The sequence below is a fragment of the Heterodontus francisci genome, unplaced genomic scaffold, assembly GCF_036365525.1.
Source record: "Heterodontus francisci isolate sHetFra1 unplaced genomic scaffold, sHetFra1.hap1 HAP1_SCAFFOLD_550, whole genome shotgun sequence".
NCBI lineage: Eukaryota > Metazoa > Chordata > Chondrichthyes > Heterodontiformes > Heterodontidae > Heterodontus > Heterodontus francisci.
The window spans coordinates 637,900-656,510 of NW_027140873.1; the positions used below are offsets into that span (position 1 = coordinate 637,900).

Here is an 18,611-nt window from a genome sequence, read left to right on the forward strand (position 1 = left end):
TCTCCATGGCGCATGCCTGGGCAAATTTATGGAGGTTGAGAGTTGCCCAGTCGTCAAAACCCCCCTCTCGGCCTTTCTGGTGGGGTCCAAAGGAGTGCAGGACACGACGTTTGGCACCAGTATGGCTGCAGGAACTGCCGGAAACATGCCAAAGGTGACACATGACCGCCTACGGGGTTCCGCTCCGGATTTTCTGTTAGGGTTTACTCCCTTAGCCTTGGTCCCTCCCGAGACGCCCACAAGGCAGTGGGGTTGTTGGGGCCCCTACACAGGTGTAGGATGGTGCCGGTGGGAGGAGGGGATGCAAGGGGGAGGGGTAGAGGGAGGGGGTGGGGGGGTTGCAGGGGAAGGGGGTGCGGGGTGAAGATGGTGCGAGGGGGGGCGGGCTGGGACGGGGGTTGTGAGGGGGTGAGCTGAGAGGGTGGAGCAGGGAAGGGGACGGGGGTGGGGGGGTGGAAGGGGGGTAAAGGGGTGGGAGTGGGGGGGAAGCTGGTGCAGGTAATAAGCCATTTCCTCAGTGCCCACCATCGACGTCCGGAAAGCTCATCCACGTCCTTCGGGAGGTGAAGCAGACTTAGAGGCGATTACATTTGCTAAGGGTTTTTTTTTTGCAGTGGTTTAAATAAAGGCATGCAGCATTGCCGACAGTGCGCTGCAGATGCTCTCCGAGCCATCTCCCGCGGGCGCTTTGAAGTTGCGGCCGGGGGGTTGGGGGGGGGGGGCGTTCGTGGATTTTTTGGGTGTTCGGGGCACCTTTTCTCAGGACTTCTCTCGGGTCCCGCAGCTCCTTCTTCACCTCAATGGACTTACCGCATGCCGTGGCTGCAGACACTCTGGACTGTGAAGACAGCAGGATCGGAGATTGAAGTATCGGCAGCTGTGCTCGTCAGTTTCATCCGGATCAATTTCATTGAGAAAACAAAGAGAAAACAAAAACCTCTATTATCATCTGGATAATGTCACCGTTTCTACCTCGGTCACAGACTCCTACATTGAAAAACACAGTCTTTGTCTGATATTGTCCAACATTATAACTGGAGCAGAGTGGGCCAGAGATGGAGTCAGCAGAAGACACAAAGAACACAGGATATGATATGAGATGTGATTCAGCTTCAATTCTGGTAATTCCTCTGTTATTTTCTTTGTTTCAATAATGTAAGTATTATCCTCAGTGGATATTTCATCCCATTCTTCAGCTCCTCTCTGAATTTAGTCTGGATCACTGCATAAATACACGTGTTTGTGCAGCAGCTCAAAAGCAGGAGCATGTAGCTGGTATAGTCTGCGATCATCATCGGGTCATTGAAGTCTGTTAAATAATATTGGTTTGTAATTTGGATTAATAGGAAAACTATCACATACGTCATCCATAACAGTATGAAGTTTCCGGATATAGCGAACAGTAAAATGATAGATTTTCTTCTGCTCTCCATCTCCGGATCACTGTGATCCACGGCATTCCTGGTGCCCCTCAACCTCCTGCGGACTCTACTGGCCACTAAAATGTGTCCAATGGTCAGAGCATTGAGCAGTAATATCAGGAATGTTGGGAGCAGTGGGGTGAGACAGCGGTCAATCCAGCTAAATGCTATCCATGCAGTTAATGTGTAATACTGCAGCTTTTGATGGCAGCCCCAGGGTATGTTGTCGATTGTAATGTAGGGTTCAAATGTAAAGTACCAGGGAATGTTTTTCAAACAGAACAGCAGACACACAGTTCCTATAACTACAGCTGCCGTTTTCTCGGTGCAATATTTAGTCCTCAGCTTCTGGCAACAAATAGTAACAAAACGATCAAAAGTGAAAGCGACTGTTAACCAGACAGAAATATCAGTGGCTGCACGAACCAGGACGGTGTGGAAAGAGCACACAGGGGTGAGAAACAGGAAGGTAGTCGGGAAATAATAATCATTAATCCGATTTAACACCACGTCAGTGATAGTGACCAATAGATCCGCTGCTGCCATGGCGACCAGGTAGTGAGTGATACATCTGGAGAGACCGCACTTTCCCCGGGACAGGATCACAATCGTCATCACATTTACTGCAAAACACAAACGAACAGGAAAAAAAAGGATCATCCATCAGGATACAAGGAATGATTCAGGTCCACAGTGTTTAGTATGAAATGTCCTTTACTGCAGGATCATGGGATGGGAACTGGAGTTTACTGCTGCTGGAACTGTGTAATTGAAAAGATTTTGATATGAAATTGCAATGTAATGTATACAGTGTGGAGTAAATAAATTTAAAGAGATACCTTTAGCAAATAACATAGAACGAACCAAGTAGACTTTGTGTGGAATTTGCTCAGAGCTGCTCCCGTTCCACTGTAACATCATCGGACGTGCAGTGGAAAACGGAAGAGTTCTGGGTAAATTTCCACCCATTGAACTGCTACAAGTAAGTTAACAGTGAGATAATAAACTATAAATAATTGCAAGAAGTAACAGTCCAGTGAAAGAACAAATGAACTAATCAAAAGAAAACATAAAAAAATTAATTGAAAATAAGTAATAAATGGTCAATAATAAATTGGAAGATAAATGATCTAGTAGGGAATCGTGAGAATGAAACCGGCCCAAAATGTGGTAAATGCTAAACGAGGACTGCCAAGAAATTAGATTAAACGGCGGGGTTTGGATCCGTGAACAGCAGAGGAGAGTAGATACCTGGTGAGGGAAATGGCCTAGAGTTGCCAGGTTATAGTTTCAGACTAGCGGTAATGAGTAAAGACCGGTGAAAAACAGCTGCCAAACAACATATTACATGGTGAATTGCTGTGGATCAACTCGACCAAATAACAGAAGTTTCTGTTTACAAACCACCGGATGAACATTTCAGATGTTCAGCCGATTTCCCCTCTCTGGAAATTCATCGGCGATTTAAACAACACAATCCCATCTGAATAAAATCCAACAATGGCCGCAAAGTGAAGTTGAGATGTGAGCAGCAACACAACAATATTTCATCCGTTGATCCTCGGAACAGAAGAACTTTCCAAAGTAGACGATAGAAGAAGGACGACAATCCAGACCAGGATGTTGTCACCTCTGATATTGCAGGAAACCTCAGAGGGAGATGGTGGTGGCGATACCAGGATGGCTGCAAAGATCAGTGCAAGTGAGACCAGAGGTTTCAGGTAAAACCAGATACCTACCGAGAGTCACCTTCAGAGATAATGAGTAAGAAGGTGTTCCCTCTGAATTGGCCGAATCGCTCTGTAATATTAAACCGGTACATCAGCAATATTGAGAATCCATCTCCCTGGTGTGAAAGACTGTCCTGAAGTCCATCCCAGAGGATCGGGGCAATATATAAACCTGAGCTCCAGAACAAACAATCAACAATATAAGAGATACTCCGAATAGTTTGACTGGGATCCTTGGGATCTGCAGGATATTGTGTCCTTCAACAGTTTAACAATTTGATATAGAAAGAGGGTAAGCCGGAAAGTGAGAGAGAGAGAGAATACAACATGTACCAGAGACATTTCTGCACTGAAGAGACATCCTGAGCAGCTGGTGTCGAAATAATTAACTGTATTCCTCTAGAACTGACTTTGATAATAAACTCTTCGGTGTAAATTCTATCACAGGCGTTTCAGAGTGTATAAGCTTAATTTAATTCAGTGTTTGTGTGTGTGTGGTTGGGTGAGGAGTGAGTGGGACGGGTACCTTTGACACAGAAATGTCGTGGGAAAGTTCTAAGAAAAATGACTGTAGTAATCCGGAATCAGAGATGGTGTGTTGCTTCCCAGTCACTGCGAGAGATGGAGGTGAGGCATTTTCTTGAACCGTTGCAGTCCGTGTGGTGAGACTGCTCCCAATACGTTTTAGTTTCGTTCGTAACTTATTTATCTAAAATATTCTGCCATAAACATTGATCAATCATGCCACCTGTTCGTTATTCAAATAGTCATTGATTTAACAATTGTACCAGTTATTCAATGATTTATTCATTATAGTCCCCGTCTTACTTAGAGTGACAGTTTAAGGAGTCGTGACTCTGAATTAACAATGAATCTAATTATAAAACGATTACAATCATTTATACTTGTTTCTGTTTGTAAATGTTATGCAATGACTGGAAACAAAGCAAACAATGTCCATCGCTCACAGAATCCAACCACCAATGTCGCCTGTTAAATCTAAAAATGTCATTATAACTGTTCCTTAATGCTTATCGTTTCCCAACTCTCGATTCCTTCAGCCTCAGCGTTCATTGTTCGTGTCATATCCGAAATATAAACATTATAATGTATTTTTCAACTGACATACAAAATTATCATACAGTTTAGCGAGGATACATCTTTACTGAAGTTGGTGCACGATTGAAGCTTTGAATATGATGTTTGACCAGTGTGGTTTCAGGAAATAATTGGCAATACAACAATGTTACCAGCGACCTCAGCACAGAGTTCCTTGAACTTCGCAGTAATACCTAGCTCTGGTAAGTTTCACACACAGTGTCAATATGGGCCTTCACCTTCTGTCGGGAGGTGGTCACTTTGACTTCCGAGTGCACAATTAAATGTGAATTTGCACACAAAGCCCCACAAAATAATAATCTGTTTCGTGATATTCGTTTAGGAGTACTTTGTTCGAAAGAGTACGATAGGAAAGACATCACATCCGGTGGCGCAAATTGTGAGTCAAAAAATACTGATTTGGAAGCTACAGAGTTTGTGAATTTGAGGTTCATATAAAACAGCCTAGGAGTGTCTGTTATTCAACTGTGCAGCATGGCATTAGTACTTCACTGAACTATCAACCTGGAGTTTCAAAAGGGTCTCGAAACCACATCCTCCTGACTCAGAGAGGAGAGGGGAACCACTGAACCACGGCTGTTGCAGTGAAGAGCGATGGAGATAAAGTGACCAGAGAATGTCCACAGGAGAACATTCAGCAAAGGCCCGTGTCGCTGCTGCAGATTAACTGGAACTACTTCATAATCTCATCATATCCCATTCTGTGAATGCTGTTCACATTCTGAAATAAAACCGTAACAGCCCGAGACTATTAATGTAGAAAACCATTGGTGTGTTAGCTGGAGTTTGAAAGAACGTTGTCCTATCAATAAATATATCCCAAATGGAAGATGGAGGAACGGCAGTGCATGATATTCTCGTAATTTCCGTAACAGACCTGAAATTAGCAAAATAATCACTTCAAAACGAACAGAGTAAATGAACAGAGAGAGCATTCATCGAGGGAGAGATGGATTTAGACCATCAGTAATACTTCAGAGAGACTTACTGGGAACTCGAAACTCAGTAAGAATAACATCAGAAACCATTTGTCCCGATAGAGGTTTCAGTTACACTGATTCCAGTCTTGCGATTAATGTTTCACTCATTTCAGAAGTTCTGATGATCTGGTGATTAACGCAGAGGAATATAAGAACACAAGAGGAGGTTATTCAGCCCCACAAGCCTTTCCCAACACTCCATTAGACCCTGGCTAATCTGTGCCTTAACTCCATTCATGTCTTGTTTCCATCGTCCTTTATATTCTTACCTTAAAAATCTATCAATCTCAGTCTTTAAAATGTAATTGAGCAAGCAGTAACAGGCTTTAAAGAGAACGAACTCCAGATTTCCGCTATTCCTTCCGTGAAAAATTCTGCTTTCATTCTTAAATGGCATAATTCTAATTTTAAGATTATTTTCCCTTGTTTTCGATTACACGGCGCCAGGAAACAGTTTACTTCCATCTACCCTTCAAATCATATTATCAATTTAAATACTTGGACTGTGTCACCCATCAAAATTCCGAACACAAGGGAACACGGGCTAAGTTTATGGATCCTGTCCTCTGAATTTGATCCTTTCAGCCCTGGTATCAGTCTGTTGAATCTGGGCTGAAACCCCCAGGCCACCCCCGCCCCAACGCCAATACGTCTTCCCAGTGGGGCGCTGCCCCACTGAATGCAGTACTCCAGCGGGGGTCTGACCAAGACTCTGTACAACTGCATCTCATGCACAGTTTATCATTCATACATCCGAAAGATAAAGGAAAGTAACATTACATTAACATGCATCACCGATCTCTGTCTCCCAGCTCGCAACCGGTTCCGAAGAAGGGTCACTGACCCAAAACGTTAACTCTGCTTCTCTTTTCACAGATGCTGCCAGACCTGCTGAATGGTTCCAGCATTTCTTGTTTTTATCCCCGATAATCTTTCACCCCTTGCTTATCAGCTTAAGAATCAATCTACCTCTGCCTTAAAAATATTCAAAGATTCTGCTTCCACCATATTTGGAGGAAGAGATTTCCAAAGACTCACTACCCTGTGATGGAAAAATAAAATCCTCATCTTTGTCTTAAATGGATGACCACTTATTTTTAAACAGTGATCCCAAGTTCTAGATTCTCCCACAAGAGGAAACATTCTTTCCACATTCACCCTGTCAAGACCCCTCAGGGTTTATGTTTCAATCAAGCTGCCTGTTACTCTTCTAAACTCCAGCAGATACAAGCCTAAACTGTCCAAGCTTTCCTCAGAAGACGACCTGCCCACTCCATTAGTCTAGGAAACCGGCTCCGAACTGCTTCCAACGCACTTACATCCTTCCTCAAAAAAGGAGACAAATAATGTACACAGTATTCCAGATGTGGTCTCACCAATGACATGTATAACTGAATCATTACCTCCTTATCTTTGTATTCAATTTCCCTCGCAATAAACGGTAACATTCCATTTGCTTTCCTAATGATTTGCTGTACATGCATACTAACCTTTTGTGATTCATGCATTAGGACACCCAGATCCCTCTACATCTTACAGCTTTGCAACCTTTCACCATTTAGATAATAGTTAATACACGTGCACAAGATGACATTGCATGAAGATAACAATTTGGGGTTTTCTACAACAAAACTTCTGTTCATAGCGCGCGTTTATGGTAACTAAATGTGCCAAAGTGCTTCACAGGAGCATTATGAAGCAGACTGTGACACAGAACCACATAAAGAGATATGAGGTCAGATGGGGAGACAGTGGTACAGTAGTCATGTCACTGAACTAGTAATGTAGATACCCAGGCTGATGCCCTAGATGCGGGTTCAAATCCTATCACAACAGCTGGTAGAACACAAATTCTATTAATTAACAAATCTTGAATTGAAAGTTAGTCTAAGTAATGGTGCTATGAAACTATCATTGATTGTTGTCAAACCCATGTGGTTCACTCATGTCCTACAGGGAAGAAAATCTGCTTTCCTGATGTGATCTGGCCTACATGTGACTTCAGACCCACAGCAATGTGGTTGACTCTTAACTGCCCTCTGAAGTGACCTAGGAAGCCATTCAGTTGTCAAGGGCAATGAGGGATGGGTAATGATGCCAGCGATGTCCATATCCATGAAAGAAGTAAAAAAAATACCAAAAACTTGGTCAAAGTAGTAGTTTTTAAGGAGTTTCTTAAAATACAGCGAGGTAGCGAGGCTGACAGTGTAGAGAGGAGATTTTGCGGGATATTATAAGCATATTATGATCCCAGTAAGCAGATCATATGCAGAAAGTGGCGGAATGGGAGGAACATAGAACATAGAACATAAAACATTACAGCGCAGTACAGGCCCTTCGGCCCTCGATGTTGCGCCGACCTGTGAAACCATCTGACCTACACTATTCCATTTTCATCCATATGTCTATCCAATGATCACTTAAATGCCCTTAAAGTTGGCGAGTCTACTACTGTTGCAGGCAGGGCGTTCCACGCCCCTACTACTCTCTGAGTAAAGAAACTACCTCTGACATCTGTCCTATATCTATCACCCCTCAACTTAAAGCTATGTCCCCTCGTGTTTACCATCACCATCCGAGGAAAAAGACTCTCACTATCCACCCTATCTAACCCTCTGATTATCTTATATGTCTCTATTAAGTCACCTCTCCTCCTCCTTCTCTCCAACGAAAACAACCTCAAGTCCCTCAGCCTTTCCTCGTAGGACCTTCCCTCCATACCAGGCAACATCCCAGTAAATCTCCTCTGCACCCTTTCCAAAGCTTCCACATCCTTCCTATAATGCGGTGACCAGAACTGCACGCAACACTCCAGGTGCGGCCGCACCAGAGTTCTGTACAGCTGCAGCATGACCTTGTGGCTCCGAAACTCGATCCCCCTACTAATAAAAGCTAACACACCATATGCCTTCTTAACAGCCCTATTAACCTGGGGGGCAACTTTCAGGGATTTATGTACCTGGACACCAAGATCTCTCTGCTCATCTACACTACCAAGAATCTTCCCATTAGCCCAGTATTCTGCATTCCTGTTACTCCTTCCAAAGTGAATCACCTCGCACTTTTCCGCATTAAACTCCATTTGCCATCTCTCAGCCCAGCTCTGCAGCCTATCTATGTCCCTCTGTAACCTATAACATCCTTCGGCCCTATCCACAACTCCACCGACCTTCGTGTCATCCGCAAATTTACTAACCCACCCTTCTACACCCTCTTCCAGGTCATTTATAAAAATGACAAACAGCAGTGGCCCCAAAACAGATCCTTGCGGTACACCACTAGTAACTAAACTCCAGGATGAACATTTGCCATCAACCACCACCCTCTGTCTTCTTTCAGCTAGCCAATTTCTGAACCAAAGCACTAAATCACCTTCAATCCCATACTTCCGTATTTTCTGCAATAGCCTACCGTGGGGAACCTTATCAAACGCCTTACTGAAATCCATATACACCACATCCACGGCTTTACCCTCATCCACCTGTTTGGTCACCTTCTCGAAAAACTCAATAAGGTTTGTGAGGCACGACCTACCCTTCACAAAACCGTGCTGACTATCGCTAATGAACTTATTCTTTTCAAGATGATTATAAATCCTATCTCTTATAACCTTTTCCAACATTTTACCCACAACCAAAGTAAGGCTCACAGGTCTATAATCACCAGGGCTGTCTCTACTCCCCTTCTTGAACAAGGGGACAACATTTGCTATCCTCCAGTCTTCCAGCACTATTCCTGTCGACAATGACGACATAAAGATCAAGGACAAAGGCTCTGCAATCTCCTCCCTGGCTTCCCAGAGAATCCTAGGATAAATCCCATCTGGCCCAGGGGACTTATCTATTTTCACACTTTCCAAAATTGCTAACACCTCCTCCTTGTGAACCTCAATCCCATCTAGCCGAGTAGTCTGTATCTCAGTATTCTCCTCGACAACATTTTCTTTCTCTACTGTAATAGACGTGATATCTACTGACGTGATATATAGTTAAACTCTGATCTTGAATTAGAAACAGCAAAACAAATACTTCAGAAGAAACACAGCAATTTGAAGAATACGCAAAACGAGCGGTGATACAGTTAAACCCTGCATAAAATAAATAAGTTTAGAATCCGTAACCAGGAACACAAAGAATCGCTTGGTCAAATGGATGCACAATAAATTAAACTTCATTTATCTATGAGAAATAATTATGAATATTGCTGCGGGACACCGAGATCTAACTGACCCCGTGAGCGGATACATTCAGAGAAACCCTTCGAAATACAGGAGTGAATCTTCCAATGGGAGCATTGGGCTGCATTGGCCCTGAGGTTAGTGAGAGTCAGTGAGACAGTGAGACAACTCACTTCACTCTTCTCTTCCTGTGTAACATCTTTAAATAGGCTCAGCAGAATTTCAAAAAACAACAGCCGGAGCATTGGAGTTTAATGTCGGTCACATTTCTTCAAAAATAAATCTGTAAAGGTTCAGTGTCCTCTGGAGATGGGGACTCGTTCCACTGATTGTGAGATTTTACTTTCACACCTCAAGTGGGGAATTTGAGTCCGTGGTACAGTAAGGGTTAAACTGCACCATTTTCACACACTGGGCTCTGTCACATTAAACTGTAAATGTGAGGGAGAAGAAAGTAACAGCGACATAGATTACAGGGCGATATAATGGAAGTGTTTAAAGTTATGGAAGAGTGGGAGAAGGTGGATGGAAGAACATGGTTTCGAAAAAATGAGACAGTGAACACCGGGATTTGTTCAGTCCCATTATTCAGATATTCTCACTGTTCTCGGTCTGTTTCCACAATGTGTTGGATCTTATTCCTGATGATAACAATCCACTCCGAGTGTGGATTTGTGCTCCGTGAAGGAACACAGACTCTCCCTCTGATCTTCTCTCCTGTCCGGTTACCAGCCTGTTCTCAGTTACCTCTTCTCCCACCGAGCGGATACTCTGTTCCCTTCAGCCGGTGGGAGGCAGCTGGTTTCTGTCCCAGACCTTCCTGCAGGTGGGGCAGGGAATTCAATGCAGCGAAAGAGTGACTGCAACACTGCAGCGGGAGGCAGCAGAGCTGAAAGATTAAATGGAAGATATTTGGAACAGAAAACAGGAGAAATGTCTTCACAAAGAGAGTTGGGAAACGGTGCAGTTCAGTTCCAGGATTAGGGGTTGAGGCAGAAACTATATCCAGATACAGAGTAGATTGAACAGGTGGATGGAGGAAGAGGTGGTGAAGGTTTAGGGGGACAGGGTGTGGAAATCTGATTAGGATATCTTCTATGTACAAGAATCTGGAGTTAAATTACATGATATTTGAGAGGACCAGTGATTTGACTGGGTGGACGGACATGCTCAGAGTGCAGCGTTTTTGTATCAAACTGCGAGCGTGAGATTGGTCAAATCCGGATGGTGAAAGCTGAAACGAGTTTCTCAACTGGGGCAACGCAGGACCGTTTCACAGAGTCCCGCTGCAGTGTTTAAATCACTCTTTCACTGTGTTGAATTCCCTGCCCCACCTGCAGGAAGGTCTGGGACAGAAACCAGCTGCCTCCCACCGGCTGAAAGGAACAGAATACCCGCTCGGTGGGAGAAGAGGTAACTGAGAACAGGCTGGTAACCGGACAGGAGAGAAGATCAGAGGGAGAGTCTGTGTTCCTTCACGGAGAACAAATCCACACTCGGAGTGGATTGTGATCATCAGGAATAAGATCCAACACATTATAGAAACAGACTGAGAACAGTGAGAATATCTGAATAATGGGACTGAACAAATCCCGGTGCTGACTGTCCGTACTCACAAGTATATATCTGTCAGCAGATCTGTCCCCAGCAGAAATCAGAGGGGGAGAAACTGGGGCATTTTATAAAACAGTGAAGGAAGAGTAAAAGTTATTGCTTGTCAGATATTACTGACTGTTACTGGAATGAAGGAGAGGAGAGTGAGTCTGTTGGGCAACGGAAAAATTAAACTGAAATAATCCGTTTTATCACGCACTGAACGCATTCTCAGTTCAGACGGAACCAGTTTGAAGATGTTAAATGAAGAAAATAAGCTGCAGGCTTTGATGGAGATTTAAAAGAACATTTTAACGTCAACAAATAATCTGTAATGAGTAGAGGAGAGTGGAAAATACAAAGAATGTGGTTCTGCTTTTGGATTGGCGTGAGAATAAAAAACAGTGAAAAGGAACAGTTACCGAGATAAGAGCAGGAATACAGTTAACCTCTGCTTTATACATTTAGTGACTGAATATAATCACTTACCTGGGATTCCAATTGCTGCTATAATCGGATAGTAAATCATTACTGTCTGGAACATTGGTGGTAACATTTTAAATGGATAAAAGCTCAATGGAACTCTCATTCTGTCTGAGAAGTGATGGTGACTCTTGCCGCTGGACACGGAACTCCAACTAACTGTGGGATGAGAGATGAAGAGAAATCCCATATTTATAATTGAGAGACACCTCCCGTGAGATCCTGAAGCAGGGGAGCATTGACATTACTTCCAGTCATTTGAACAAGCAGCCAACTCCCTTCACTGTAATAAAAGCAAAATACTGCAGATTTGGGCTGCTCTCGTTTTACGCAAACAGACATTGTAATTGTTTGTTTTTAAAGAAACAGCCCAAAATCGGAATTACATTTTGTCCGCATTTCTATCTAGCAACATACTGAATGCCTGGCCCTGACTGCATCACTTCTGTGCGTTAAACAAAAGCAGCTTTGGTTTCTGTTGTTATGTGAATCGGTTCATCTTTGTCGATGCACCCACCATGTGAATTCTCAAACTGATTTTAAGGTTTTACACCAGCTCGGCGATGGAAACTTATCCGTTTTTTCAAGCGGGTAGAGGAGCCGTAACTGAATTAGAAAGTTATGTGTTCTGACTGTGAACAGTTCTGGCTTTGCACTCTTTTGGGCCTCCTTATCTCGAGAGACAATGGATACGCGCCTGGAGGTGGTCAGTGGTTTGTGAAGCAGCGCCTGGAGTGGCAAAAAGGCCAATTCTGGAGTGACAGGCTCTTCCACAGGTGCTGCAGAGAAATTTGTTTGTCGGGGCTGTTGCACAGTTGGCTCTCCCCTTGCACCTCTGTCTTTTTTCCTGCCAACTACTAAGTCTCTTCGACTCGCCACAATTTAGCCCTGTCTTTATGGCTGCCCGCCAGCTCTGGCGAATGCTGGCAACTGACTCCCACGACTTGTGATCAATGTCACACGATTTCATGTCGCGTTTGCAGACGTCTTTATAACGGAGACATGGACGGCCGGTGGGTCTGATACCAGTGGCGAGCTCGCTGTACAATGTGTCTTTGGGGATCCTGCCATCTTCCATGCGGCTCACATGGCCAAGCCATCTCAAGCGCCGCTGACTCAGTAGTGTGTATAAGCTGGGGATGTTGGTCGCTTCAAGGACTTCTGTGTTGGAGATATAGTCCTGCCACCTGATGCCAAGTATTCTCCGAAGGCAGCGAAGATGGAATGAATTGAGACGTCGCTCTTGGCTGGCATACGTTGTCCAGGCCTCGCTGCCGTAGAGCAAGGTACTGAGGACACAGGCCTGATACACTCGGACTTTTGTGTTCCGTGTCAGTGCGCCATTTTCCCACACTCTCTTGGCCAGTCTGAACATAGCAGTGGAAGCCTTACCCATGCGCTTGTTGATTTCTGCATCTAGAGACAGGTTACTGGTGATAGTTGAGCCTAGGTAGGTGAACTCTTGAACCACTTCCAGAGCGTGGTCGCCAATATTGATGGATGGAGCATTTCTGACATCCTGCCCCATGATGTTCGTTTTCTTGAGGCTGATGGTTAGGCCAAATTCATTGCAGGCAGACGCAAACCTGTCGATGAGACTCTGCAGGCATTCTTCAGTGTGAGATGTTAAAGCAGCATCGTCAGCAAAGAGGAGTTCTCTGATGAGGACTTTCCGTACTTTGGACTTCGCTCTTAGACGGGCAAGGTTGAACAACCTGCCCCCTGATCTTGTGTGGAGGAAAATTCCTTCTTCAGAGGATTTGAACGCATGTGAAAGCAGCAGGGAGAAGAAAATCCCAAAAAGTGTGGGTGCGAGAACACAGCCCTGTTTCACACCACTCAGGATAGGAAAGGGCTCTGATGAGGAGCCACCATGTTGAATTGTGCCTTTCATATTGTCATGGAATGAGGTGATGATACTTAGTAGCTTTGGTGGACATCTGATCTTTTCTAGTAGTCTGAAGAGACCACGTCTGCTGACGAGGTCAAAGGCTTTGGTGAGATCAATGAAAGCAATGTAGAGGGGCATCTGTTGTTCACGGCATTTCTCCTGTATCTGACGAAGGGAGAACAGCATGTCAATAGTCGATCTCTCTGCACGAAAGCCACACTGTGCCTCAGGGTAGACGCGCTCGGCCAGCTTCTGGAGCCTGTTCAGAGCGACTGGATTGGACAACAATAGAAACTAATAAACTGAGCAGAAAGTCGAATCCCCACCACCGGAACCCTATATGCACTAACTCATGAAATACAATAAATCTAAAATATCAGGTAGAAATAGATCATCATGAACACTGGCTTGGGAAATCCACAGTTTCACTGAAATTTACATTCTGTGAAGGTTGCAGCTGATGTTAAAAGAGATCCCATTCAGTTCTAAGAAGCTATCGGGAGTTGTACAATACTGAAATAGGGTCTGACACATTTGAAGGAAAATCTCTTTGGAAATCTACATCCCCCCGGATTCTCTTTCCGGTGGTGGGGATTCGACTTTCTGCTCAGTTTATTAGTTTCTATTGTTGTCCAATCCAGTTAGCTTCACTTTGAACTTTCCAGTGAAGTAATAGAAGGGGGGAGTGTGGCATTGTTAATCAAGGAGAGTATTACAGCGACAGAAAGGACATTTGAGGACTCGTCTACTGAGGTAGTATGGGCCGAGGTTAGAAACAGGAGAGGAGGTCACCCTGTTGGGAGTTTTCTATAGACCTCCGAATAGTTCCAGAGATGTAGAGGAAAGGATAGCGAAGATGATTCTCGACAGGGGCGAAAGTAACAGGGTAGTTGTTATGGGGGACTTTAACTTTCCAAATATTGACTGGAAATACTATAGTTCGAGTACTTTAGATGGGTCAGTTTTTGTCCAGTGTGTGCAGGAGGGTTTTCTGACACAGTATGTAGACAGGCCAACCAGGGGTGATGCCACATTGGATTTGGTACTGGGTAATGAACCCGGCCAGGTGTCAGATTTAGATGTAGGTGAGCACTTTGGTGATAGTGATCACAATTCGGTTAGGTATATCTTAGCGATGGGCAGGGACAGGTATATACCGCAGGGCAAGAATTATAGCTGGGGGAAAGGAAATTATGATGCGATTAGGCAAGATTTAGGATGCGTAGGATGGGGAAGGAAACTGCAGGGGATGGGAACAATCGAAATGTGGAGCTTATTCAAGGAGCAGCTACTGCGTGTCCTTGATACGTATGTACCTGTCAGGCAGGGAGGGAGTTGTCGAGCGAGGGAGCCCTGGTTTACTAAAGAAGTTGAAGCGCTTGTCAAGAGGAAGAAGAAGGCTCATGTTAGGATGAGACGTGAAGGCTCAGTTAGGGCGCTTGAGAGTTACAAGCTAGCCAGGAAGGATCTAAAGGGAGAGCAAAGAAGAGCAAGGAGAGGACACGAGAAGTCATTGGCGGATAGGATCAGGGAAAACCCTAAGGCTTTCTATAGGTATATCAGGAATAAAAGAATGACAAGAGTTAGATTAGGGCCAATCAAGGATAGTAGTGGGAAGTTGTGTGTGGAATCAGAGGAGATAGGGGAAGCGTTAAATGAATATTTTTCGTCAGTATTTACAGTAGAGAAAGAAAATGTTGTCGAGGAGAATACTGAGATACAGATGACTAGGCTAGATGGGATTGAGGTTCACAAGGAGGAGGTGTTAGCAATTTTGGAAAGTGTGAAAATAGATAAGTCCCCTGGGCCAGATGGGATTTATCCTAGGATATTCTGGGAAGCTAGGGAGGAGATTGCACAGCCTTTGTCTTGATCTTTATGTCGTCATTGTCGACAGGAATAGTGCCGGAAGACTGGAGGATAGCAAATGTTGTCCCCTTGTTCAAGAAGGGGAGTAGAGACAGCCCTGGTAATTATAGACCTGTGAGCCTTAATTCGGTTGTGGGTAAAATGTTGGAAAAGGTTATAAGAGACAGGATTTATAATCATCTTGAAAAGAATAAGTTCATTAGCGATAGTCAGCACGGTTTTGTGAAGGGTAGGTCGTGCCTCACAAACCTTATTGAGTTTTTCGAGAAGGTGACCAAACAGGTGGATGAGGGTAAAGCCGTGGATGTGGTGTATATGGATTTCAGTAAGGCATTTGATAAGGTTCCCCACGGTAGGCTATTGCAGAAAATACGGAAGTATGGGGTTGAAGGTGATTTAGAGCTTTGGATCAGAAATTGGCCAGCTGAAAGAAGACAGAGGGTGGTGGTTGATGGCAAATGTTCATCCTGGAGTTTAGTTACTAGTGGTGTACCGCAAGGATCTGTTTTGGGGCCACTGCTGTTTGTCATTTTTATAAATGACCTGGAAGAGGGTGTAGAAGGGTGGGTTAGTAAATTTGCGGATGACACAAAGGTCAGTGGAGTTGTGGATAGTGCCGAAGGATGTTGTAGGGTACAGAGGGACATAGATAGGCTGCAGAGCTGGGCTGAGAGATGGCAAATGCAGTTTAATGCGGAAAAGTGTGAGGTGATTCACTTTGGAAGGAGTTGCAGGAATGCAGAGTACTGGGCTGATGGGAAGATTCTTGGTAGTGTAGATGAACAGAGAGATCTTGGTGTCCAGGTACATAAATCCCTGAAAGTTGCGACCCAGGTTAATAGGGCTGTTAAGAAGGCATATGGTGTGTTATCTTTTATTAGTAGGGGGATCGAGTTTCGGAGCCACGAGGTCATGCTGCAGCTGTACAAAACTCTGGTGAGACCGCACCTGGAGTATTGCATGCAGTTCTGGTCACCGCATTATAGGAAGGATGTGGAAGCTTTGGAGAGGGTGCAGAGGAGATTTACTAGGATGTTGCCTGGTATGGAGACAAGGTCTTACGAGGAAAGGCTGAGGGACTTGAGGTTGTTTTCGTTGGAGAGAAGGAGGAGGAGAGGTGACTTAATGGAGACATATAAGATAATCAGAGGGTTAGATAGGGTGGATAGTGAGAGTCTTTTTCCTCGGATGGTGATGGCAAACACGAGGGGACATAGCTTTAAGTTGAGGGGTGATAGATATAGGACAGATGTTAGAGGTAGTTTCTTTACTCAGAGAGTAGTAGGGGCATGGAACGCCCTGCCTGCAACAGTAGTAGACTCGCCAACTTTAAGGGCATTTAAGTGGTCATTGGATAGACATATGGATGAAAATGGAATAGTGTAGGTCAGATAGTTTCACAGGTCGGCGCAACATCGAGGGCCGAAGGGCCTGTACTGCGCTGTAATGTTCTAATTCTAATTCTAAGGTGAAGACTTGTAACATGAGCACATTAAGACCATTAGCAGGCCATTCAGCCTTTCAGTCCTGCTCCGCCATTCAATTAGATCATTGTGATCTGCAGTTCAGCTCCATTCCCATCTGCCCCCTTCCCGCCCCCACCTTTGCTCCATATCGTTTGCTACCTACAGCTTAAAAAAAATCACTGCCCTGAAAAGCTATAAATGAACCCGCAGCATTCACAGCTTTTTGACAAGTGAGTTTTAAATTTCTACCTCCCTTCGTGTCAAAAAGTGCTTCCTGATATCACTTTTGAAGGACGTCACTCGCATTGAACATTCATTGTACAGAATTATATAGAATTTCCAGCACAGAAGCAGACCACTCGGCCCATCTGGTCTCTGTTTATCCTCTACAGGAGCTTCCTCTCACCTCTCTTTATCTAACACTATCACTATGACCTTCTATTACTATTACACACATTTCATCTGAAAAAATGAGCTTCCTTTTAAATACATCGATGATATTTGCCTCAACTGCTCCTTGTGGTGTGAAATCCACAATATGTTCCATTGTGCTTTATTCTTCCAGCAGAGGAAAGAGTTCTCTGTATCTACCCTATAGAAACATTTAACATTTGTATTCACTTCTCAATGAGCAGCCCTCAATCTCTTCCACTGAAGGAAATATAAACCATATGTTTTCCACCTCTTCTCATAATCTAACCCGTTTTAACCCGGTATCATTCTGTTGAATCTGTGCTTCATCCACGACAAGGTTATTATATCCTTCCTGAACATTGATTCCCAGAACTATAAGCAGTGTTCCTGATTGGTTCTGAACAAGTCTGTCTCTAAATGAAGAACTGAATAATTGCATTTGTATTCCAGCCAGCATTCTGTTGGCCATTTTGATAACTTTTTTATACTTGTTTTTAATGATTTTTGCACTTGGACTCCCAAATCTTTCTGTTGTCTGCAGCCTGAGGCTGACCCAGATTTTTATTCTTCGTGTATTGGGTGTGAGCATTGCAGACAAGGACAGATTTTGTTGCCCATCCCTAATTACCCTGAAGAATCTGGAGTCCATCCATTTTAGCTACACCAATAGGACTGTTTGGAAAGTAGTTCCAGGATTTAGACCCAACGGCAGTGAAAGAACAGCGATATATTTGTAAGTCTGGATGGTGTGTGACTTGGAGGTAGAAGGCAGGTGGTGTTCCCATGTATTGGGGTAAAAACCGTGGGTTTGGAATGTGCTGTTGAAGGAACCTTCATGAGTTTCTACAGTGCATCCGGTAGATGGTATACACTGCAGCCACTGTGCACCAGTGGTGGAAGGAGTGAATGATAAAGTTGGTGTATGGGGTGTTGATCAAGCGGGCTGCTATGTCTTGGATAGATTTGTAGGTAGATTTGGGGAGTTAGATTTTAGCTTAACTTGACCATTTTTATATTGTATCCATTGTCATGAATAACAAGGTCAAGGAAGCCTTTTTAATACGAACAAGTGACCAATTAAACCATTTTCTATTGTGTGTTAACTGATGCATAGTTACCCATCAGGAAACAGATGATTGTAAAAGTAATGAACTTTGATTCAGTTATAATTAGTGAATCAATAATCATTTTAGATAGAATGTGTTTTCATTTAAAGCTTATTAAATTTACTTACTGTAATTTTCTGTTTCTGTGTCAGAAAGTGCAATTTCAGCAAAAGGTGTTCATCATTGGACTTTTCTAGGATCCTGATAAAGCCCATGAGATGGTACATCGTGACTTTCAAGAGTTTGGCTTTAATGAATGGAGAAGTTGTTTAAGATCAGATTTGGAGACAGTTTGAAACCAGTCCATTGTACTCGAAAGAACACAGGTGGCCGTTAGTGGAAGACATCATTAAAAAACAATT

The 18,611-nt window shown here is 43.9% G+C and overlaps 1 protein-coding gene across 1 annotated transcript; it reads right to left on the reverse strand.

The window, feature by feature from the left end:
- Positions 1-728: 728 nt before the first annotated feature.
- Positions 729-11,644, reverse strand: LOC137361308 (probable G-protein coupled receptor 139). The gene is made up of 2 exons (XM_068026191.1): positions 11,510-11,644; positions 729-2,044 (listed from the first exon to the last, which is right to left on the reverse strand). The coding sequence occupies exons 1-2, from the start codon at positions 11,607-11,609 to the stop codon at positions 1,134-1,136; spliced, it is 1,011 nt and encodes a 336-aa protein (XP_067882292.1). The 5' UTR covers positions 11,610-11,644; the 3' UTR covers positions 729-1,133.
- Positions 11,645-18,611: the final 6,967 nt, after the last annotated feature.